At 39.6% G+C, this 26,275-nt stretch overlaps 1 protein-coding gene across 16 annotated transcripts in view; it reads right to left on the reverse strand.

Annotated features, from left to right (window-relative positions):
- CASK (calcium/calmodulin dependent serine protein kinase) overlaps positions 1-26,275 on the reverse strand; it is a 486,621-nt gene that overhangs the window by 30,949 nt on the left and 429,397 nt on the right. For 4 of the 16 annotated variants that reach the window (XM_077480893.1, XM_077480892.1, XM_077480894.1 and 1 more), the window contains 6 exons: positions 21,200-21,268; positions 18,559-18,627; positions 16,840-16,875; positions 15,698-15,781; positions 11,137-11,333; positions 9,209-9,324 (listed from right to left, as the gene is read on the reverse strand). In XM_077480893.1, coding sequence (XP_077337019.1) covers positions 9,209-9,324; positions 11,137-11,333; positions 15,698-15,781; positions 16,840-16,875; positions 18,559-18,627; positions 21,200-21,268 — 571 coding nt within the window. The remainder of the gene's footprint in view (positions 1-9,208; positions 9,325-11,136; positions 11,334-15,697; positions 15,782-16,839; positions 16,876-18,558; positions 18,628-21,199; positions 21,269-26,275) is intronic. The other 12 variants (XM_077480898.1, XM_077480897.1, XM_077480900.1 and 9 more) reach the window with 6 other exon arrangements.

The raw sequence follows: 26,275 nt of genomic DNA on the forward strand, positions 1-26,275 counted from the left end.
CTAGCAGGATTACCTCACCCCTGGCAGAAAGCCTGGTGTATAAACCAGGAAGGTTATATATTATGGCTGACTCTAAGTACTAAAAGCTCATTAACTGCAACACCGAAATCTGTACAAATGCTTTAACCCCAAACATCATTCAGTATGGCCATCGGTGAAAACCATCACGGCAAACAAATTTTTTCAGTAGAATATAAACATATGTTTTGGAATCGGCCAAGAGCGTCTAAAGTTACTACAGCTTTTCCGTACCAACACTTAACTACAGACAATATAGCTGCACAATAATTCAGTCAGAAATAAAGAACAGCAAATGGTTAACAGAGGTTGTGGAAGAATTATGATGAGGATGATATCTGTAGCAGAGAGACAATTCACTAGTCACACAAAATAATACAATGGATGTATTTAGTCATGCAAGAGTCTGATCAGCTAAAATAATTTTGATACACAGGAATAACATTATGAAGATATTATAGACGAAAATAAAGTAAAAAAGGAGGCATCAACACTTGACAGGTTACTTACATGCACAGAGGCCATTGGGAAAAAGACGGCATGAAAAATGTACAGGGGTAATTGAGATATGGCTTGCAAAATATTAATGAAATCAAAATTCTAAGCACAAAAAACATTTTTGTAACACACAGCAAATTATTCACATTGACACACAGAACCTCAGAGCTATTACAATTAGAAAGCATTCAGGTTTTTGCTCCATGCAGCTTTTTTGCAACTAGTCATTTAAACTCACCAAAAGTATACCAGACCCAAAAACAAAAAAGTTAAACTGCTTTGAAATCAGAAGAGACTAGGGGACTTTTTTTAACTCTTAATTTTCCCTCATAGCTGATAAAGTCTCCAGTGTACTAGGGGTTGTTTCTGTGCAGAAAAAAATCTAAGATGCAAACCAGCATTTCTGCATAACTGGAATACAACAAAATATACTCAAAGATTTTTTTCTATTTATACATTTAGACCGTTGCAAACAATTTAGAGGTCAAACTGTGCTTCTTGTACACCATTCTAGACTTAGATGTATGCCACTACACTATACTGCTTTTACTCATTGTGTTATAAATATAAATTTTGCTTTTATTCTCTCCCCCAAGAATTTTAAGAATTAGGGAGCTACATGAATAAATACTACGTGTCTCAACTCTGCTACTGTCACAATGTACCAGGCAAAAAGACTGGATCTAGCCACTGTGGAAATCTATGCTCAGAAGATCACGCTTATTTGGGACTATTGGACCTGAAGTGCAACTCCAGCCAATACTTTCATTTTTTTTAGTTTGGATACACTTGTCAAGCATCAATACTTCTGTTTTTTATTACAATTTATGATCTATTGAGATTTCACCTAACTTTCATAAAATGAGGAGACATGAAATGGAAAAGGCATTGGTACAGGTAAACACAGTAATAATAAACTGACATTCTGATCTCCTCCATTTTAATGAAAAAAAGTGTTTTATTGCAGTTTGTATCCCTGCTGCAGTGATTTCCTATCACTTCCGGTCTTAACAGGACACAAGAAGAAATTCCCTAATTGCGAACAGAGACTTCAAATAAAGACCTTATAGGGATTCTATTCTGTCTCCTTAAAACTAAAAATATATGTTTTGGCTACAAAAAAGTCTTATTCATTAAGGACCTTTATATAGAAACTCCCATAAGCAAAACACCTGTCCCAAGGCTGTAACATCATTGGAAACTAACTGATAAAAGCAGAAGTCTCAAGCAATGACTTTTCCTACTGGGCCAGGTATTTTGCTTTGAGGTAGGTATCCTTTGATCTTCATATTCAACTGGAATCAAAACACAAAAATAAAACTTTCATCAAAAGAAAATAGGTTATTTATACAAAAACATATACTTTGCCAACAGTAAAAGTTGCTAATCAAATAGTAGACAGAATAACTGCTACATTATTTCAGAAACATTTTTTACCCATTAAAATATATCTTATAAGGCTGTATAATTGTTTGCTACTAGTTCAGTTAACTAACGTTTTTTGGTTGACATTTGCTGTATTGTTGAACAAAAAAAAACTACTCATTAATTCTGGCAAAGGTTCCATATAAAACAGTTCCTTGTGCTAATTTAATTAGGCTAAACAGGATTGTAATTCGGCTTCCACTTTACCTGGATTTAATTAGACACCATGAAACTGCAATTAAACCAGCAAAGTAAATTGTTTACAACTGAATTTCATTCAAGGCAAAGCTACCACAGCTTTTTCCAGTAATATACTGTGAAAATGCTAGGGCTCATCATATACATAACCTTCTTATATTATTGAGAACATGGGAAACATGAGAAACTGATGTATTTATCATTCCTGTCAAACTACAACCTAACACCAATAAAAGTTAAACAATGGCAAAAAAATAAGATGTAGGACATGTTGAAATGAAAAAAAAAAAAAATTTAAATATAAGAAAATGTCTAGCTTTAAAAAATATGAGACTGCTTAATTGCAACTGCAGAGTTGTATGGGATAAAAGACAGAAGGGCTGACAACAGAATGGTTACAATATATATTGTATGCCACATGCCAGAATTCCAGTTGGTTCTTATGGGATAAGCTACTGTACTTTTGCACAGGTTGAAAAGGGAAGATTCTATGCTTTACAACCCATCACCCAATGGGTAATTTCTGTACAACCGTGTTCCAAATGCCCCAAAAGTTGGCAATGACCTTTTGAGTGCAAGTGTCCCCCAAGCAGATCAGAAGCCAGCTGTCGAAAGGGAAATCGGTAACTCCGAAAACCTGTTCTGGTTGCTAATGATCTAGCCTCTGATACTAGTACACAGAGGAGAGTTTTCACATCATTTATGCACATCCCACTGCTTTTCTCTAATATTTGGGGCCAGTTCTAGGCATGTGTGAATGTTTAACATAAAAAAAAAAAAAAAACCTATACAGAAGTTACAAGTGTATGAACACACTAAAGTACTCTACTAAATATGTTTACATTTTCATATTGTGTTCTTAACCACTTGCTTACTGGGCACTTAAACCCCCCTCAGTCCCAGACCAATTTTCAGCTTTCAGCGCTGATGCACTTTGAGTGACAATTGCGCGGGCATACAACACTGTACCCAAATGAAATTTTTATCATTTTTTTCCCACAAATAGAGCTTTCTTTTGGTGGTATTTAGTCACAGCTCGGAGTTTTATTTTTTGCTAAACAAACAAAAAAAGATGCAAAAAAAAAATAAAAAAAAAATCATGTTTTAATAGTTTGTTATAAAACTTTGCAAACGGGTCATTTTTCTCCTTCATTGAAGTGCGCTGATTAGGCGGCACTGATAGGCTGCATTGGTGGGCACTGATGGGCTGCATTGGTGGGCACTGATGGGCTGCATTGGTGGGCACTGATAGGCTGCACTGGTGGGCACTGATAGGCATAGTTAAGGCGGCACTAATAGGCACAGATAAGGCGGCACCGATGGGCACAGATAAGGCGGCACTGATGGGCAAAGATGGGCACAGATAAGATGGCACGGATAAGTGGCACGGATGGGTGGCACGGATGGGCACTGATAGGTACCACAGATAGATGGGACTGATGGGCACTGATAGGTGGCACTGCTGGGCACTGATGGGCGGCACTGCTGGGCACTGATGGGCGGCACTGCTGGGCACTGATGGGCGGCACTGGGGTGCAGCACCTGAGGCAGATTTTGGGTGGCACTGTGGGTGGCACTGTGGGTGGCACTGTGGGCACTGCTGGGTGGCACTGTGGGCACTATGGGCACTGCTGGGTGGCACTGACAGGGGGGCACTTACTTTATTTCAGGATGGCACTGCGGGTGGCAGGTGGGCACTGGCAGGGGGCACGTGTCCGTTTAAATTGCTGGCCGTGATCGGGACTGATGTCCCGAACACGGCCGCCGGCGATCGGCTTTTTTTTTTTCTCCTCGCGCTGTCAGCGCGAGGAGGAATACTAGCCGATTACCGGCTCCGTTTTATCACATGATCAGCTGTCATTGGCTGACAGCTGATCACGTGATAAGGGGTCGGGATCGACCCCTTACACGGATCGGTGATCAGGCGAGTCTCACGGACTCGCCGATCACAGAGCGCGCCGCGCGCGCCCCTCAGGGGGCGCGCAGGCCGCTCGTAACCGGGACTACGTCAATAGACGTAGTCCCGAAAATGTGGGTCCGCGCTATTGCCGTCATTTTGCAATAGCGCGGATCCCAAGTGGTTAAAGAATTTTTATGAAAAAAAAAATATAATAGGATACCTTTACAAAATAACATGTATTAATCTTTTTTTTTTTTAACATGCAGCATTGGACACATTTTTCCATTGCACAGTGCCTTGAAAGTATTTACGGAAATTTATTTTATTGGGATTTATGTGATAGACCAACACAAAGTGGCCCATAATTGTGAAGTGGAAGGAAAATGATAAATGTTTTTCCAAATTTTTTTAAATAAATATCTGAAAAGTGTGGCATGCATTTGTATTCATCCCCCTGAGTCGATACTTTGTAGAACCACCTTACACTGCAATTACAACGGCAAGTCTTTTTGAGAATGTCTCTACCAGCGTTGCACATCTAGTGATGTGTCTTTTGACCATTCTTTTTTGCAAAATAGCTCAAGCTCTGTCAGATTGGACAGAGGGCATCTGAACAGCAATTTTCAAGTCTTGCCATAAATTCTTAATTGGATTCAGGTCTGGACCAGACCATTCGATTGTAGCTATGGCTGTATGTTTAGGGTCGTTGTCCTGCGAGAAGGTGAACCTCCGCCCCAGTCTCAAGTCTTTTGCAAACTCAAAATAGGTTTTCTTAAGATTGCCCTGTATTTAGCTCCATCCATCTTCCTATCAACTCTGACCAGCTAGTTTTCCCACCACAGTGTTTTGCTTTTGGGCCAAAAAGTTCAATTTTGGTCCCATCTGACCAGGGCACCCACAGGTGTGCGGGCTCCCCACATGGCTTCTCGCAAACTGCAAACAAGACTTGTTATGGCTTTCTTTCAACAATAGCTTTCTTCTTTCCACTCTTCCATAAAGGCCAGATTTGTGGAGTGCATGACTTATAGTTGTCCTGTGGGCAGATTCTCCCACCTGAGCTGTGGAATCTCTGCAGATCCTTCAGAGTTACCATGGACTTATTAATTGCTCCTCTGATTAATGCTCTCCTTGCCCGGCCTGTCAGTTTAGGTAGACGGCCATGTCTTGGTAGGTTTGCAGTTGTGCCATACTCTTTCCATTTTCAGATGATGGCTTAAACAGTGCTCTGTGAGATGTTCAAAGATTTAGATTTTTTTTATAACCTAATGCTGCTTTAAACTTCTCCACAACTTTGTCCCTGACCTGTGTGGTGTGTTCCTTGGCATTCATGATGCGGCTTGCTCACTAAGGTTCTCTAACAAACCTCTGAGGACTTCACAGAACAGCTGTATTTATACTGAGATTAAATTGCAGACAGGTGGACTCTATTGACAATTTAGTTGACTTCTGAAGGCATTTGGTTGCACTAGATTTTAGTAAGGGGTATCAGTGTAAAGGGGGCGGAATAGAAATGCATACCACACTTTTCAGATATTTGTAAAACAAATTGAAAACCATTATTTTCATTCCACTTCACAATTATGAGCCACTTTGTGGTGTTCTATCACATAAAATCCCAAAAAAATACTGTTATGTTTTCGGTTGTAACATGACAAAATGTGGAACATTTTAAGGGGGACTGTGTATGCACCTGCAGATACAACATTGATTCCTGATAAAAATTCAGCTGTCTGATTAATGAACCCTTGCAATAATTAAATATTGGGCTCATTCACTCAGACCCAGATGATGGAAAAGAGGTGGAGCTGGATATAAGGATATCCCCACTGAGCACTTTTTAAGACCTTCCTACCCCTTCCTCTCCTCTTTTGCGGCCTACTGTATAAGTTTAATTTCTCCAATTTCTCTGAGGATTGCAGATTTATTGGCCTCCTAGACCCGGGTCACTCTTTTTTTGGTGCCTTCTCTGTCTCATTACCCTACTTTCTCTCCTCTGAAACACCCACTATCATTCTTGACCACTTTAAAATCCCTGGATGCACTTGCTCCTTCAACTACACACAGAATCAAGCCCGACCGTGGCAAACTGACACCAGAAATCTCAAGAGATACAGCCATGCTCTTGAGCGACTGTGGCGCAAAACTAATTTTATTCAAGCCTTCCCCTATACAATTCCTGCCTCTGCTGCCAAACAAACCTACTTTGAGACTCTGATTAATACCTCGTCATCCAGTACTCATAGCCTTTTCTCTACCTTAAAGGCCCCCTGCACACTGACGGACTGATCCAGTCCACCTGTCAGTTTTTCTGTCAGACCCGATTGGACCATCCATTGCTCTTTATGTACAAGCGGGTGTCAGCAGACATGTGTCCGCTGATATCCGCTGACCTTTGTTCCGATCCTGTCCACTAAAAACAGACTGATGGGGATCTGTTCCCCATCTGTTCGTCAGATCAGAAGACAGAGAACAGGGGGCTGTGTCTGTTCTGCATCAGGACTCCAGGACTTCTCATCCTCTGGAACTCTCTACTTCAATCTATCTCCTACTCTAGCCACCTTTAGGTGATCCCTGAAAACTCCTATGTTCAGGAAAGCCTATCCTGCCTCCACCCAACATCTGAATTTTTAATTCTCCCACTTGCCCCCACCTTACTAGATTGTAAGCGCTTACGAGCAAGGCCCTCTCAACTCTCTTGCATTTTATTGTATTATAATTGTACTGTGTCCCTTTATATTGTAAAGCACAGGACTTCTGACGTACCTCGCTGCAGACTGACAGTAGTGGGGACAGGGTACCTGTCAAAAACAGGTCCCTGTCACCCCCTCCCCCCTGAAAGGTGTCAAATGTGGCACCTGAAAGGGGGGGGGGAGAAGAGATGAATAAGCGGAAGTACCACTTTTGGGTGGAACTCCGCTTTAATTTAACACTTGCAACACAAAGGTTCACCTGCAGTGAATATTTGGCAAAGGATACATTCACTGCATTGTAAATATGTGCCTTTGTGAATGAAAGCAATAGTCTTAACTTTGCATGAATGAAAATGTGGTTATAGTTAATAATAAAGGTGGCATTCAGACCCTGTAGGGGCTATGATGATGGTATATATCTGAGCACACTGAATGGTGCAACATACAGATTTTCTGTATTCTAAGCTATCTAGTGTATTCTTCATAGAAGCATATTAAGTACTCATGGAAGCCAGTGACGGCAGTAGCTTGGCTGAAAAACTGTGCTCTACCCGCCATTGCTGGGCAAAGGGTGTCAGAGATTTCCCTACCAGTCCTGGATGGCAGTAAACCAAATGGATGACTGACGCCTGTCTCACTTCATACAAAATATAAGAATCTGCTTTGAGATAGTGTTGCTCCTGGATGACAGAAAACTTCTGGTATAAACAGTAAAGGCTATATACTTTACAAAAATGCTAAAATCACATCTTTGGGTGATGAAAAAAGCACATATTTCAATGTTAGGGAACATTTGCAAGAATCACTGCACATAAAAAAATATAAAGTATCACTGGACATCAGATGTTTGTTGCATTAGATAAAAATTAATACATTTATAAATCAATTAATTATCAGGGATACAAATGGCTACTGGTCCCAATAGAGATAAGGATAAAATAAGCCTTTCAAGGGGTATCAAATTACAGAACAAAGCAGCCACCTTAGGTGCATTGTTTTGCAGCCCTGTTGCTCAGAATCCTGCGTTGCCATAGCTAGCAAGTTTCAACACTTTAATCTAATGATGGCTCTGCCCTCTACTGCATATACCCACTGGCCATAAATCAGCCAGGTGCAGTGATTGGGCAGTAATGCCGTGTACATACACGAGCGGAATGTCCGACAGAAAAAGTCAGACGGGAGCTTTTCATCCTATATTCCAATCGTGTGTATCCATTGGACTTTTTATGTCAAATTCTGACAGACCTAGAAATGGAACATGTTCTAAATATTTCCGACGGAACAAATTCCTATCTGGAAAATCACTCGTCTGTATGCTGTTCCGACGGACCAAAAACGACGCATGCTCTGAAGTACGAGACGGAAGCTATTGGCTACTGGTTATTGAACTTCACTTTTCTAGTCCAGCTATACGTGCTGTACGTCACCGTGTTCTTGACGATCACACTTTGGTGTGATCATGTGTACGCACGACAGATTCAGCGGAATTTTATTCAGACAGGAAAAACAAACAGTCGCGTGTACAGGACATTAGGTTCATGCAGGTGCAACCACCACAGGACACTACCAAAAGTGTCAGCCTGGTATTCAGAACACTCACGCTGCAGAGAATGCATCTAAGAGTAGTGTCATAGTAACATTTGGGAAATGATAATTGTATTTTGAAACGCACTAACCATAACTCACCAATTGCCTGGTAAATATAGTAATTTAAATGTCAAGGACAACAATGAAAGTTACAAGTGTCCTCCCATTCCACACATTATCTGCAGCCTTTCCAAATTAAGCCACATACGCACCACTATTGTGTTCTGACAGGACGACTCCTCCCCCGCCAGAACACTCCGGTCATCACTCTCAGTCATTGGCTGAGAGAGTTGATTCTGGAGCTGGTCGGCAGACCTTTTTTGGTCATAAGCCTTCAACAGAGACTGGAACGGCTGACTTCTGGACAGACCTGCTGCCATACACACGGGCCGACATTTGGCCTGTGTGTACTAGGCTTAATTCAGATGTGAAAGAATAAGTTACAGAATTCAAGGGATTCTATTTTCCTGCAATTTTTACATGTTTAAAATATTGCAAATAGCAACCTTTATCAGTTACCAACAACCAGTTCTGTTAGCACTAGGTTAGTAAAAATACTCCTGAATGATAACAGGTAGAGCATAATACCCTGTTTCCCCTAAAATAAGACCTAGCGTGATTGTCGACGATGGCTGCAATATAAGCCCTACCCCCCAAATAAGCCCTAGTTAAAGTCCTTCTATGTCTTATTCTCAGGGTAGGGCTTATTTTTGGGGAAAGAGGAAGGGGTTTATTTGGGGGGTAGGGCTTATATTGCAGCCATCACCGACACTCATGCTAGGTCTTATTTTAGGGGAAACAGGGTAGTGCTATAAAGACCCAGAATGATATAAAAATAAAAAACAAAAAAAACAAAAAACAAAACACTGATATTTTCTATACCCATGCGTACCTGCATTGTGCTTTGCCAAATATTTATCTTTGTACTGCTTCTTTTTCTTCCCAAACCAAGTACAACTGGCTTGTTGCTCCTGCTTTGTTTTTTCCATTGCAATGCAAGCAACTCGCCTAAAACAAGACAAAAGACTAATTGCTACTGTATACAAAGTCAGATTCAGGTATGTGCATTAGAAGCATTTAAAAATACATTACATGATGCGTTAATGAATACAGGAGCTGCATTAGTCTTTAGTGAACATGTCCTTTTTATCTGCCTGCAGTTCAGCTTTAGGCCTCATTCACACCATGGTGCAGACGTCAGTTTTTATGCACGCGTTCTGCAAGGGCTAAACAAAAAACAATGGTTCTCTATGTGCCCTGTTCAAACCACATGGATTTTTTCTGCTCAAGAATCTGCAACGTGTATGCAGTTTTCTGCACGCAAAAAAAAAACAGACATGACATCAAATGCACATAGGGCGCATAACAGACGTGCATGAAAACTGATGTCCATGTGCATAAAAATTGAGGTAATATGTGAAACTGCATGTATAGTGTGAACGAGCCCTTAATATAAATACAGATCATATCTAAACACAATGTTGGTCCAGTTTTACACATAAATATGAATATTAAGTGAGCTAGTATTTGGTCAGTAGTATACACTAGCTGCAAAAACAAAACATTGCTTTTTTTTTCAGTTGTTGCAGGATTACGTATTCTAAAAACGAACCTAAAATAAAGTTTAGACATTTACTTAGTAACTACAAACACGTACACTCTAAATGCAAATTGAAAGAATGCTATTACTTTGGTACCTACAAAAGGACAACAGTATATTGTCTAGCTTAAGATTAGGCTTTTCAGTTGCAGGATATGCAGAAAACGTGCATGCAATTAGATCAAAATAGGGGTAAATCAACAAAAAATCAGATGGATCCATATTGCAAGCTTTAAATATGCTAAGCCCAACGTTTTCCTTTTATAATCATTCTGGGTGTAAAGCTGAACACATAATTAACATGTTCAGGCAACAAAGCATATGAGCCAATATAGGTGAGAAAAAAAAAATGTTCTCCTCATGGTAAAGCTCGGTATTCCTCTGCCCAATATTTAGCAACTGAACAGAAGAATCCTGCTGTAGGTGCTGGTGTTATTGCTGGGCATCACTGGGAGGATCCTGAAAAATCTGGGTTACCCAAATCACATGAGAAAATGCCCCAGCACTGTACATGATCCTATTCCCTAGGGATTTGGGATCCTCGGCTTTCACAGGAGTTAGAAGGCCCAGTGCCATCACCCATGCAGAGGCAGGTTTGGTTTTATTGTTTCTCCAGGGTTTTATTTTTTAGCACTTTCATGGAATGTTTTACAGGGGAGAAAGGGGCCAACAAGGTCCACTTTAAAGAGTGGTTAATATAGGACATTCCCGTGTCTTTCCTTGCTTCAGCTTTAAGGCTGGATGTGTCAAAATTGCCTACATCAATCTCTTTGTCAAATGTTTTTCCTGAGTGAATACTGCTTAAGGAGAGAGTGTTAAACATGTCCCATGATGCTGTTTACGTTTCATTGAGTGTGGTGTATTATTCAGAATAAATGATCCACACTTGTCTGTATTAAGCCACTGAGATCAGTGTCCTTTTTGTGCACTAAGAACTAAAGACGATATATGGTATAAAAAATCTTGATCATCCTTCCAGTTTCTGTGATTTTACAGCAGATATGGTCAGTCAGCATGGGTTCCAAGATTGGCTTATATGTAAGCAACTAAACAACCCCATATACATACTTCTGTTTTTTTTTTTCAGATCTTTCAGGTTTGAATGCTGAACTACAGAACAAACTTGACTAGGAACTGACTTTCTGACTAGGAAGAGGCATTACTTAGAATAGGTCAATAAACTATATAGAAAATATATTCATTTGTTCCTGGTCACTTACCATTCTTGAAGTTCGGGAGAAGGAATGAGACCAGCCGTACCGTTTTTGGCATTTTCCAATTTGCCTTGCCACCAGTTGTGATCATCTTTACTAATAATCTGGATAATATCTCCAACCCTAAACCTGATACCAGCTTCTTTACAGGGTATGAGGTCATCCTTTGCAGGATCATATTCAAATTGTGCTCTTACGTATATCTAGAAAACAACATTGATTACAGCCAAGGAAAGCACATGGGACAAATGAACAAACTCACAAGAAAAGATCAAACATGAAAATGGAAATCATTATAGGTTTGAGCATAGGCAGAAACTGCAGGGCAAAGCGTGCATGAAAGTGACCCTAAATGGTAATTTTTACAAAATAACGTTCTGTACGTAGTTCTGCAAATAGAATATTTAAATACAGAAATAATAATAATAAAAAAGATTAAGTGTACTTCTACTAACACCACAAAACATAATCTATCAGCTACACATTTATCAATTACTCGTTTGACATTCTTAAGAAATTAGCGTCATTTATTAAAACCCATTCATGTACTCTATTCTGAGCAGGGAACAAAAACTTTTTAAGCACTTCTGCTATATAAGTCACCAGTGACAAATATATGCAGATTATGTCTGTGAAAGTAGAACACTACAATGCAGTGTGAAATCCCTTCTAATATAGAATCACTTGAAAATAGTGATGTCAAATGTGTCGCATTTTGAAAAAGTTTTGTGAAAGAATTCATACGTTTTAGGGTTTCTAAAATCACAACCTTGATCAACTGGTTCATAAATAGGTTTGAATATGTAAAGTTTATTCATAGCTGTGCATTTTGACGTGGATGCGCACATTTCAACTTTTGCATATTTTGGTGAATGGAGCTGTTCATCCTATAGCGCTGGTGTGGTTGTGAAATTGGGTTTATTATTTCAATCTCCCACGCACCACCAAGTACTGGAAGTGTCCTTTCAATTGAGTGTGGCGACAGGAAACCTCGCCAAGGAGTGTTATAACTGCGCCAAACCTGCACTCTAAAAACCTACCATTACATACATTCGACTTCCTATCCAGCAATTTGATAGAAGAAAGCGACTGTCATTTTTGCTTTGTTTTAGTGTAAAGTATGAACAAGCACTTGATAGGATTTAGAGTTGCTTTTTTTTCAGCACAAAAGTTTGAATGAGTGCTAAAATTGTATATGAAGAAAATTGCTATCATCTCAAACATCCCAAATAAATGCAAGGAAAAAAAAAACCCTAGTGGTACTTTAGCAGCCTAAAGCAACAATTAAATCATAATGAAATATAGTTTGTCAGGTAAATATTAAAAAGTCAAATACAAATTTTATTTTAAAAACCATTAAAATTGTATTAAACGTTTTAATATTTTCCTGACAAACCATATTTCAGTATGATCTAATTGTTGCTAAAGTCCCAATAGTTTTTTTTCCCTTTGTTTCTATATCCAGAATACAGCTGCGTCCAGGCATTCATGTCTATGGAGAGCTGTACCTAGCACCTGGGTTTTCTGGGTTAAATGTCAGAATTTACAATTAACGGTCTCAAGCACCCATATGCAAGAGCCCTGCAAGAAATATGTTTGAAGCATTTAATATACAATTGGGCATCATATATTTGCCTATTTCTAATAATGCTAAACTTTTCAGAGAAATATATAAATTAAGCAACATCAACTTTGCTCAATGTTTAAATTAATATTTAAGTAATTTTTTGAGATGCTAACAGAACTTGCACATGCTGTTCTTGGTTTTAAATTTTTCTCTTCTGAGCTTCCCTCTCAAACACTCCCCTGGCCATCCAGACAGACTTCCATTATGTCGGTGCCCCCTGTACCTGTGAGACCTATAGAAGAGTCTCTACTACACGTGTGCTCCCATCCCATATAATGGTATGTGCAGCTGTTCACAGTGCCACACATATAGGCAGAGGCACACAGAGTCTAAGTTACAACGCTCTCTCTGCCCCACAGCAGTAATTCACAGATTAGGGAGCCACTGCCTTTCTGTGCGAGGAGTAGAATGGAAAATCACTAGCAAGGGCTCCTTGCAAGCATAGCCATAATGTGGAATACAGTGGACTACTCAGTGTAAAAGTTTTGTGAAATACTGGATACAGTTACATTTTTGCGAACCTAGCTGACTGGGTATATGATCAGTCGTAATTTGCAGTACTTGGCATTGGGAAATGATATAGGTGGTCTATATGCATGTTGATTTTGCAATCTTCTCATACATACGATGAGTGATAATTACTAATCCAGCTAGTTCTAGTGGCTAAAGTTTAAGGTCCATTTCAGACAAGCGTTCCGTCTATTTGCTTCTTTATGGATCTAGATGGAATTAAATGTATCGCTATAGGCTGGCGGATGTAAATGGATGTGCGTGTCCATGCCTTTTTGCGTCTGCAAAAAGAAACTGAAAGTGCTTATTTTTTTTGTTTTTGTGGTCCTGAATCAGATGACTTGGATGAACACTGGAGCAGTGTTAATTTCGGCGACTAAATGAATACAATTTTAGTCAACTAAAATGAAAACAATCGAGATGACTAAAATACGACTAAAACTAAAATGCTATTTTAGACAAAGACTAAAATGGGACAAAAACTAAAATGCCATTTTAGTCAAAAGACTAAAACTAAATTGAAATTTGACTTCAAAATTAAACATTAGTCTGTCATGCATGTTAATACTGCAATACCATAAATAATAACATATTTGATTTTTCACTCCAGCAGCATATGAGTTTGGAAATTGTAGAGAAATGTTAACTAACGCATTGCAATTTAATTATACCCATTAGATTTTAGACTACATAAATGAGTTTTAGTTGACTAAAAAGTACTGGAGATTTTAGTCAACTAAAACTAGGACATTTTAGTCAACTAAAATGTACTGGAGATTTAGTCAACTAAAACTAAAAACAATTGAAGACTAACTCTAAACTGCCATTTTAGTCCTAAGACTAAAACTAAATCGAAATTTGCTGCCAAAATTAAAACTGCACTGGAGCGAACACCTGCACATCCATCCACCCAGAGAGACTGAATGGGTCTGTTTTAACTATCACAAAATGAAGGAAAAATCAGACTAGACATGGATGTCTAAAACGTGACTTTAATCCCATTTTGATATGACTTAGCAGAGGGATCAGAATATAGATCCCCTGTTGGCACAGAACTGAGGAATTCCATGTGAAAGAGACCTACGGTTTTTAAATTGTTAAAGTGGTTGTAAACCCTTACAAACCACTTTGACCTACATGTAGGCCTAGATTAAGGCTTACCTGTAGGTCCAAGAAATATCTCCTAAACCTACACTGTTTAGGAGATATTTACTAAAAGACATTGACAGCTGTCTACGGCGCATGATCTGTAGACAGCGGTGCGCAGGCGCACTATCGCTGTTAGCAGCATACCGCTGCTAATGCGATATGCCGTTAGTGGCGGCTCCCGTGCGCATGCGTGGGAGTGACATCTTCACTGCTCTGGCGCTGTGAGTGTCCGGAGCAGCGATACCCGGAAGAAGATGGCTGCTCCGGACTACAGGGGTCAGCGGTGACATCGCTGGCATCCCGTGTCAGGTAAGTGACACATAATGGGCTACTATGCGATGCATAGTAGTCCATTATGCTTTACCTTTGCAGAGAGACAAACAGGAAGTAAACCCATCAGGGTTTACTTCCTCTTTAAATCAGTGTTGAAATTATGTGATTAATAAATGAAAACCTTTGATATATTCACCACATTTAACCTATTTTCTCAAACAAGAACATCTAGCAAGGGACATTTTGAGTGTTTAATACTAATAACCTCTAGTTTCCCCTTAAAGTAGCATTAAAGTTTATTAGTCACTCAATCATAGAAAAAAAAAATCAAGGAAAAAAAAAGATTTTCTCTTAGCTTAATGAATGAGGTGATATTTGCAGACTTCAATTATTCAATCATGTGCAAATAAAAATCCTTTAAAAATGTTTTACTTGCTCTACTGCATTTAGAAAATCACACAATTTTACATTCGCCAGAACTATTTTGCTGCACCTACTTTCAATGTTTATTTGAAATTCAAACTGCTGTCAAATGGCTGATAACAGTTTGGTAAGTTATGCAAAGACTGGTACCATATTTGAAGAAATTGGACCCTGAAGCAGGGAAGAGGTACCAGTTCATTTCAATCTTAAAAACACGTTAGTAATAATGACTATTTGAAGCTCACTGGATGCCTTGCCATGGACAAAAAAAAGCTATTTTCCTTTTATTAAGCTTTTTATGTGTCAGGTCAATTGTGAATTAAGCAGTTGATTGGAAAATGTTGAAATGCCCATGATGTTTTTTAAACAACTGAAGAACATATCTGCAGTCATTTCTGTAATTAACTGCTATTGTAGTGCCCAAAAGAAAACTGGTCCTTCTATACAACATTTTTTTTTACTATTAAGATGTTTGATTAATGGTTAAACATTAAGATTTTTTTCCAAATGCGGACATTTAACATTTTTGTGAATTATAAAAAAAATTTGGTGGAAAAAAACAAAACATGTATTACAAACACTGACTTGGGTGAAGATTTCTTGTACACTCCCTGGCCCTATTTCATTTATATTGTGGTGGCCTGGGATGCTGAAGTTTTGATAGAAGAACTGTAAGGAAAAAAGCAATAGGAACCCTAACGTATAAACTGTAACTAAGACAAAACTTAAAACAATTTCTTAAAGTGTAGTTCAATGAATAAGTGTATGAATTATATGTGGAAATAACATAGGGTGAAGTTGCTTACCAGATCAATGCAGGCCCAGTGTGTACTATCACAAAGATTTCCCAGCATGCTTACCAGCTAGCCTGCAGAACAACCAAATTGACCCTAATAATTCACATTAAAAACAGAGTTTGCACGCATTTGCAAATATATGAGTAAGCTGCAGTGCTTGGTTGGTTGAGTTGGATGTGGGGATGCACTGGATGCTTTCAGCTGCCACTGAGCCCCTGCTAGGTGTCCTGTGCATCCTTGTGCCTTTGAGGGATGGACTCCCTCCAGGCAAACTTGCCCTTTATCTAAAAATTATAGAGTTAGGACCACTGTACACAAAGAGCCTTGGCATAGGCACTGCAGCACATGCATTTATTTTCAAACGTGTGCAAACAACACCCTCTGTTTTTAACTTGAACTGTTAGGGTAAAACTGATTGTTTTGCAGGCTAGCTGTAAGCGTGCTGGGAAATGTTTGTGATGTGCATTGGCCTTCCATGTGCACCTTACTGCAAAGGCTAGTTATTGTTCAGCATGTACTATATTATGACCTTCAAGGATTTCAGCATTTATGGATCATCCCCAAACCTACCATTTATATGAAAGGAAAGTTTCCCAAACAAGTCAAGAGGATGACCCTAGTGGAATCCATGAAGTATGTGTCCCTTATTGGGTAAGAGTTGCTCTCTAACAAGCTCGTAATCTATAGGTAAAGATTTACTTTTCTGCCAGACCTGTATAGTGACTCCTGAAGTCCTGCCTAGGGATCATACTTTGTAAAGCATTAGTAAAAGAAACATTGCTAGCTATATTGCACACTATGTTAGCGAATTATATGAATGTGTAAGATGAAATGGATGATAGGGTACTGGGATGGATTATTATGAAAACAAGGAAATGTGATTTAAAAGTAAACTAACGTCAACACATTATATAAAGAAATTCTATTCACCTGTCGTCCTTTTGACTGGGTAGTTGACGGTATGTCCTGCAGAATAAAGTTAACCCAGAAGAAGACATTTTCATCTTACTGATTGGCAAAATTTGCTGTCTTTATAGATCACAATAATTTTTTTAGGATAGAATTTGTAACCAACATGGAGTTGTTTATAAAATAGAACCAAGCTCAAGAGTTTTAGCTGAAGCAAAAAATGTTTAAAGCACACAAATGAGGCGTTAAAAAAAAAAAAAAAAAAAGACAACTATTGCCATCTTCAACACAAATGCATCAGCAAAATAATATTAAGTGTGACACTTAGGATACACGTAAGCATATATGCAGAAGGAACCGGAAGCTGCATCAATGGTCTGTTCAACTGTGCACATCATACTAGGACACCTAAGACATTCAGATTCATATCAGTGGAATGCTAAAATGCATGTTCATAATATTTATATAAAAACCTATATCATGACTATATGACTAGATTATTTCCTAGGAAGTGTCTAGTATGTAAGCTACAACAGCTTACATATCTCCCAAGCTTTCCTCTAGAGCTTAATTGAAGGAAAGTGCCTCAGACATACTGTTAAGAATATATCATTAAATATCTTGGGATGTGAGGATTCATGGATTTTTTTTCATGGAGTTTTTTTTTTTTAACATGGCGATCTGACCAATTTGTATTACTGTAACTGTTTAAGCCAAAAAAAGTCAACAGGCTAATTTACAGTTAACAATGGATACATTCAATATATCTGAAATTTTACTGAAAAAGCTGTGTCTGCAGAAGCAGCTTTAAGTGCATTGTGTAGCAAGCAATTTGTGTTAAAGATGTTCCAGAGAAGAATTTGAAGAGCAGTTAAAGCAGCTACAGAACTTCGGTTTTTCCTTCTTTTATATTAACCCCAGTAGCACAGAAGGGAGTAAGGAGAGCTTAACGTAACAGGCCAGGCTTATGTTTTGCAGAATATGTGCAAGGAACACAGCAGCAGAGGGCACACCAATTCATTAACTCAGATAGCGGAAACTAAATTCTGGTTACAGACAGATGTCCATATATTATTTTTTTTTTTTTTTAAGTGTATTCATCATCGGCACATAGTAAAAACAGCCTTTTATGTGAGCTTATTGAACATATTGAGCAGCCTATCAATCCACTAAGAAAAAATTTACATCTATAATAAATAATGCAAGGAAGAAAACAATGGCATTGATGTAATTACAAAAAAAGGTATCTAACTCTGCATGGCTGTTTGAACTGCTGGCAGAAGGATTCTACTGGTGCTGTTGCTTTCTCCCTTGCGTAATGTAGAGGATTAGAAGCTGAGCCAAGCTGTAGAGAGCACACCTCCTGTTAATGTTAATTACAAAAGAAGTGCTGTGGGACTTTTCCCACGTTATTGATCCACTAGACATACTTGCAATATCGTCAGCGCATGGAATGGCTGCCTCAATTGACTGTGGGTGGTGGGAACACCAAGGATAAATATTTTTGTTAAAAAAAATAAACATTTCAAATATAAAAATTCTGAAAAATAAATTTACAGATAACAAATCCAAAGAAAAATAATATAGAAATATATAGAAAAGAAATCCCCAAACAAAATTTCAGCTGTTAGAATGGCAATGCTTATCTGTGTGTTTAAGAAAACAGATGCCGATACAAAACTAGTAGTGAACAAAACTCCTTTCACTTTTTTTGTGAGTATATGCAATTGCTGGTCTTACCGAAACAGAATTGTTAATGCTGCTATGACCATTAGCTGGGGACTGTCTGGATGTAGAGGGGGAATCTCTCTGAAATAAGACACAAGTTTTATTAACACATTTTACTGTCACAATAGTGTACAATCACCAAGGCATCAACAATAAGAATCTCTACACTATGAATTTTGGTGCATTAATTAAGCAGCAGTAACTGCAGTTCCAAAAATTTCCACTTAGTGGAGCTCATGGTCCAGACAGCAGCACATACTCCATGTCCCATTTGCCACTCAGCAGTACAGCTGAAAATGCATCTGCTTCTCACAGAGGCGTAGAGAAAATTATATAGATCTGTTATAAAACATCCATTTTACCAAGCAACCAAAACCAATCCTTAGGAAATAAAACATTTACCTGTCTGTACTATTTCTAACAACCTTTTGCAAGCAATAATTACATGACATGACAAAATGAATGCTTCCAGAGATTTAAATATTCACTATGCCATAAGCCAATTCATTATTAATGGCCAAATTAACCAGGGGGCCGAAATGTTCAACCTGGTTGTCAGCAGGGTGATGGCTTTGACGTCTGTGTAACATTTTGTAGAGAATCAGTCAACTGTAGCTAAATGTTGCTATTGAGCAGTGCACATCATCTAGAGTAATAAAACATGGAAAAAAGCAAAGTCACTGCCCATAGGCACCAACAATGTTTCAGCTGCTTTCATTCACTGTGAAAAGAAACTTACTAAAACCTGGTAACACACAGAATCCGGTGCAGCTCTGCATAGCAACCAATCAGCTTCTAGGTTTTAATGTCAAAGAAGCTTGCCTGAACAATCTGATTGGTTACTACGCACAGATGCACCAGATTCAGTGTGCACCAGTTTTAGTAAATCTCCCCCATGGAACCTAACTGCTATGGGAAGCTACTTTGCTTTACTCTAGATTTCTTTGCTCTAGTTATTTATACATCAGGCCCCTAATGGGTGTTGTAGTTGTTTGCAAAGTGTTTCCAAAGTGCCTGGGAGAGGGGATGTAAAATACCAATGTGTGCTACATAAACGTGACTAACTTCAGCAAGAGTCAGCTGCTTAATGATTCCAACTAAAGAAGCCAGTTTGAGGCCATCTCCTGCAGAAGTCAGCCTAAGACCAAGCAGCAGCACACTTTCCCTGAATACACAGTGCACAAGATGCCGAGTGCTTTAGAGGTTAGTTTTAGGTCAACGATTCTCCTTAAGTGCTGCTGCACAAGTATAAAGATCTAGAGCCGTCAAGATCCTCCTGTGACCTGTTTCAAACTAATTGTGCCTTTCAGACAGAGCTGCTGTCTCTATTGATTTCAACTGGGAATCCTCTGATGCCTAAACAAGCATCTTTACTCTGAGGATGTGGAGGTCAACAAATGTTCGTAAAGCAACTGCCCACACCACCGTCCAATGAATACTTAACAATGAATAAAACCTACACAGTTTTTTTTTTTTTCTGTGAAAAATATATAGTGTGGTATAGCTTATCAACTGAAACAGACACTATTGCTTAAAAGCAATTAAAATGTCACTTAAGGCATTATTAAGCCCAGGATGGATCACCTTTCCTGTTGTATTTCCCACAAAAAAAAAAAAGTTTAGAGGTGAGACCCCTTGCAATAACCACAACAAGTTGGTGGATTTGGGAACTCAGGTGCCTAGATTCTTTCAGAGAAAGACCATCTGGCCACAATAAGTGGGTAGATTTGGGTGCTATGATCTGGTCACGAAGGTCTGTAGGAGATGTAAAACCAGGTGGGAGATTCTCTCTGGCCCTCACCCAAAACTTCTGTAAAAGTTTCATAACTATACCCCACGGGTAATAGGCGTATGGTAGAATAGGTCATGCTGGATGCACGTTTTAAATGGAGGAAGCTCTTTTATAGCCTCAATGGATAATTATGCTGATACACTTTACCAGCCACTATTTAAGACACTGAGGTTCCAAGTAAATAAACAGCCTTGAACAATATTGATTTGGCTTACAAAATAAATGGTACATTTGACTGATCACATATTACAAAAATTTGTGTAAGACAATCTAACAAACATCCAAGAGAAGGCCGATATCAAGTTCTTAGAAAAAGTGAGTTTACTGGTAGCTTCTAAGGAGAATAACCATAAGTAAATTCTAATACTAGCTTTTATTTCAAATAGTTCATGCATAATCTCCCAGCACAAAAAAAAAAAAAAAAAAAAAAAAAAAAAAAACAAGTGTGCTTTTTCAACAAGCAAGGAGCAATCACCAATAGTATTTCAGTTTACTGTAGTAAAAGCTGACATCTGATTGCTGCCTTTGCTCTTATTAATCATTCTTCCCAGTCTGCATTTGCAAAGATTTAGTTGTGACAATACTACCACAACTACTGCTTATTCTTAAAATGACTATTTTGTTGTCTAAAATTCTATCAGGAAACGATGTTACATTATACCAAACTATATTCCCAGGAATAGGCATTGGAAGGGAGTGAGGCATTGACCGTTCCGTTATCTTTGTTGTAAAATTGGTGTGCATGATCTACTAGCACAGGCAGAAACAACTTCCCAAGAAGCAGAAAAAAAGTCAGCCATTAGCAAGTGATTAGCACCAGGATACAAGAGGAAAAAATGGGCTTATGTATGAAGTTATTACCTCACAGGATGAAGACTGAGTACGGTAACTGGGAACAATCTTGAAAGTGATACTACCCCTCATTTCTCTCTGAAAATGAAAAAGAAAATAGTTTAAGGTAAATTTAGAAACAACATTCACTATAAGCTAAAGATACACATTTGTCTAACTTTATATTTGTCTGTACTTCTCGGGAGACAGTGTGGTGGGATGGATTAGGTTAGGGGAGGGGGCAAAATGAATAACTGATTTGTTTAAAGTGCACTTATCCTGTAACTTAGAGCTTTCAGGGAAAGCAAATCACACATTATAAATATTACAGGATTTATATAGCGCAAACAGTTTACACAACGCAATACAATTACAGTGCAAGTACAACATGATTTAACCCAGTAGGAATCAAAGGGCCCCACTTGTTAGAGCTTACAATCTACATGACATTAATATTAAAAATGCACACATAGTGGCATTGGGATATTTAAAATATGCTGAAAAACAGGATTTTTGTACCTACCATGAAGCATTTTTTCCTTCCAGTCCACTGACGGAAACAGGAATTTGGAAACTGTTGGGTTATACTACTGTTCACAGGAGGTTGGGACAAGAGCAAACAGAAAAAGCATAAGCCAGTCCTTGTATAACCCCTCCTCTGTCGATCAAGCTTCAGTTTTGTCAAAAAGCACAGGACCTGGCAGTAAAACAGAGGGCTTGGTCCTGTGTCCCTCAACACATTTGAAGAAGAGTTTAAAAGTACAAAAATCCTATTTTCTCTATAGTGCATTAACGGACAGAGGAATTCAAAAACAGTTAGGATGTCCAAAAGCAGTCCAACTGGGGGGGAAGGTAACAGCTACTGATGCATTCAAGACGGGACTGGAAACTTGTGTAACCCAGGATTACCAAAAGGCCAGCACCTGAAACTGAACCAGGTGAGGTAGATTAAGTCCCCTGTAAGAGTGTTTGCCAATGACCATAGGAGTTGAGAGGATAAACCTGATGCTCAGACCAGGGCAGAAGAGAAAATCTTCAAGGGGAAACATTCTATTCAAAGAAAAAGTATCCACACCAGCAAGGTGTTGTGAACTAAAACACCACCAAAAGAAGTATAACAGGCAATGCTCTAATGAACAAATAGAGCAACAATGTGATAAGAAATAAAAATAAAAAATAAAAACACATTAAAACATGTGCCAGGAAAACAGGTCCAGTAAACACAAAGAAGCAGGCCCACACAATAGCAGACCAGCCAGTCTACAAGCCTCACACTCCCAACTCTTGGAATTCAGGAATGGAATAGTAAAAGACGAAGAGTGAGGTTTCCAGATAAGACAACTCATGTCACAGCAGGTTACATAGTTACAGTTAATCTGGTTTAAAAAAAAAAAAATAGACAAGTTCATTTAGTTCAACAGAGAAAAAAAAACAACACACACACACACACACACACACACACACACACACACAATAGAAAACTTCCATATACACTATTTCCCCTAGCTGATCAAGAGAAAGGCAAAAAAAAAAACACCAATAAAGCATGATCCAATTTGCTCTAGGGGAAAGGGGGAAAAAAAATTCCTTCCTGATCACCCAAAAGACAATCCAATATTCCCTGTAATAACTATAAATACTGGTATCCAGGAAATATTAGTATCCAAGAAAGTAAGAACTTCACACAGTAATATTCCCAGGGAAAGCCAATAAACCCTGGAGACTGGAAACAACTCTGGAGAATGAGAAGAGTGAAAAGTACCCATACAAGTGTGGGCAGGGATGAAGGTATACTACAGCTCCAGACTGGTGCATGTAAACACCAACAAGCAGGAGAATGAGCAAAAACCCCTATGCATAACCTGCCTAAACTGGAAACAGAACATGGTTCTAGGCATAACTTGAAGCATCCCATTCCAGAGAAGCATCCACAGCCACAGGGCGAGGGACCTTAGCCAAACGGCTATGAGCATTTACCTGTAGAACCAATGAATGGATCTGGAGAGCTTATCAGCCACTGAAGGAGACCCTAACACCAGGTGATCAGGTCCCACAAAGGATTCTGGACATACTCCATCAGCAGTAGGGAGCACCTACAGCAGGACCAGTCTGTTGAAAATCCATATGAGCATGCTCCTCCCTCTCTTTGCCCTATTATGGTCAAATAGCCTGCTTCTCTGGGATCTCGATACACTATTTGGGCAACTTAATGTCTCTCTCCTGGCTCCTTCCCCTCCTGAATAACCCCTGGTGGCCTGCTCATTGCTACTCCCAGGTCTGTCACTAAATCAGGTCCCGTAGCTTTCCATCCTGAGACTCCATTCGCGACACCCACGACACACCCCCCCTGACACTGGATTTCAACCCTTCATCGTAATTCCTTGGTCCCCTTTCAAATGATGACCTTTGAACATAATGGTCATCACCCACTAGGAGGGGCAGGGGTGGGTGGGTTTCATCACGCTCCCACTCATACATTTCTAAATGAGAACGAGACGTGGCAGTCTCTACAGACCTAGAGGACTGGAGCAGGGCTTCGTCATCTGTAGCCAAATGTTCCTTTAACACGGTCACCAAGGAAGCAGCCTATAACAGTCTCTTCCGCTGGTATTGGGTCCCGCCCCGCATAGCCCATTCACACCCATCATACAATGTAAGCCGTTTCAGGGGACGTGGCCAACATGGAGATGAAATCCATATCTGGTGGTTATGTTCATGTTTGGTGTGATTTTAGGCCACGGTCTACGGCCTACTCTCCACAATTTCTCATGTACCCTTCCATAAGGATGCCCGGCATGCACTTCTTCACTGCTCCCTCATAGGCCTTTTCTCCTATCAACAAAAACTGGCCACCTACCTCTTCATTGCCACAAAGTATGCTATTGCCAGAGCCTGGAGGAAGCCTTTGGTCGGGTTTGCCGAGGTGAAGAGCATTCTGACTACCCTCATGTTGCATGAGAAGATGACCACTGTACTTCACGACTCTCATGCCAATTCCTTAAAGTGTGAAATCCCTGCTGGTCCTATGCTGTCCCCACTCTGCCCCTGGCCAGTTTGGGTATTTCGGACCACGTTAGTAGACCATCTAACCCACAGGCTTCACTCTTTCAGCCTAAGCCTACACCCTTTTCTATCTTAACCATCCCTTTTTCTCCCCCTGCCTAGGCCCATATCTCTTTCCTTCCTTTCTTATTCTACTTGATTCTCACCTTTGCTCCCCTTACCTCCCTTTTTTTCCCCTTCATATTTATCCTTCCCTCCCCTCTCCACCGTGGGGTGACAATCCCAGCCCCGCTGCCGAACCATGTCTCGGGCCCCCGTGCCCAGTTACTCATTACCTCCTCTGACACTAGTGCCGGATGCCTCTACTACTCGCTTTATTGGAAATGTGTTTTGTTCGTATTCACAGGTAATTTGATGTTTGTTCCCCCGCATGGTATCATTTTACCTTCTTTCTCCTCAAGCCAGCAATTTGGCTTTGTTTCATTTCACCCAATAAAACCAGAAAATCCAAGTGAGCATAGGGTCCAATGATAGTGGCTTCATGCCATGCCGTGGATGAGGTGCACAAACCCCTCTGGAGAAAACTCTACTGGTTGAATAAAGTTAGATGGTAATGACACATTCTCTGAGACTATGTGGTTGAGAGCAGCATTCTCAAGGTTTTCCAAAGTAGGGACAAGGTAACTTATCCCATCAAAAGGGAAAACTCCAACACTTTCCCAGAGGTTAAGGCATTACGACACCTAAATAACATACAATGAAATCCAGGACAAGGAATTGACTCCTAATGAGATTCCTCAAAATGACAGGAAATTACTGCTCTGGGGAACAAGACTGATTATCTTGGTAGGGGGACAGGGAGAGACTGTTCTGAAATGGGGAAGAAACCACCTCATTCAGCCTGAATTATCACTCCAGGGACTTTGTGGTCTATAAGGACCATGCAGATGTCTCACACCTCAAGTCTAAGCTCCAGATATCAAGGGGGAGGCTTAAGAGGAATGAGAGTCAAAGAGTAGGCAAGACAATATTGGGAGGATGTCCCCTTACCTCCCCACAGGCCCCCTTAAAGGGAGGAAGGGGAATCCTCCCTGACAACTGGGAAAGATTACACTGACCCACATGTTGTATTTACTTTAGCAAGGATTTGAGTTGGGCAGCCCCATTTGTGAAGGGTAGCTATGAACGCTAGACACCTGCGAGGCCCCAATGGGTAATGGGTCAAAGCTTGCAGACATTCGACCACTCAAAAGTTCTGACTGCAAGGGTCCAGAAAGTTGACCTGCTTCAAGTGCCCTTAAACCAAAATTTTACTTTTGCATAGTTCATCAACATTATGTCTTCTACCTGTGTGCATCTCTTAATTCTTTGTAAAAACCTGGTTGATCTTGCCATTTCCATAGGCCTCATTATCAGAATCAACATATTAGCAGCCGATCCTATTGCTACGTTGCCACTGCCAGTGTGCCTGTGCTGAGATTTGATGATTAGGAAGCCATTCTCTGTTCTCTTCCAGCTGCCACACGTGGCTTTTTCCAATCAGTTTGTCGTGCAGGTCCATCTCTTTGAATGACAGCTCCCCCTCCCTTTCTATTCTGTCTAATGTGACCACAACTGCATCAATCTGCTCTGTGCGGCCAGGGAATCACAGAGAAAATGACTGCAGGATATGTCAGAGGCTTCCTGCTTGTTCCGCCCACCAAAATCAGTGTGGTGCAGAGCAAGTGAAAGGGCACCACGTGATCATGGAGTAGAGTAGAAAAGGAAAAAAATTATTTTGAAAAAGAATATTTATGTGTTATATCTACAGTTGATTTTATTGCCATGTTCCTTTACCAAGCATGTGAAAAGTTGGCTGTGGGTTACACATACAGTGCCTTGAAAAAGTATTCATACCCCTTGACATTTTCCACTTTTTTCCATGTTACAACCAAAAAAGTAAATGTATTTTATTGGTATTTTATGTGATAGACCAACACAAAGTGGCACATAATTGTGAAGTGAAAGGAAAATGATAAATGGTTTTCCAAATGTTTTACAAATATCTCAAAAGCGTGGCATGCATTTGCATTCAACCCCAGAGTTAATACTTTGTAGAACCAC

Source organism: Lithobates pipiens, unplaced genomic scaffold (assembly GCF_037356315.1).
Source record: "Lithobates pipiens isolate NorthernLeopardFrog02 unplaced genomic scaffold, aLitPip1_a1.2 Scaffold_16, whole genome shotgun sequence".
Lineage (NCBI taxonomy): Eukaryota > Metazoa > Chordata > Amphibia > Anura > Ranidae > Lithobates > Lithobates pipiens.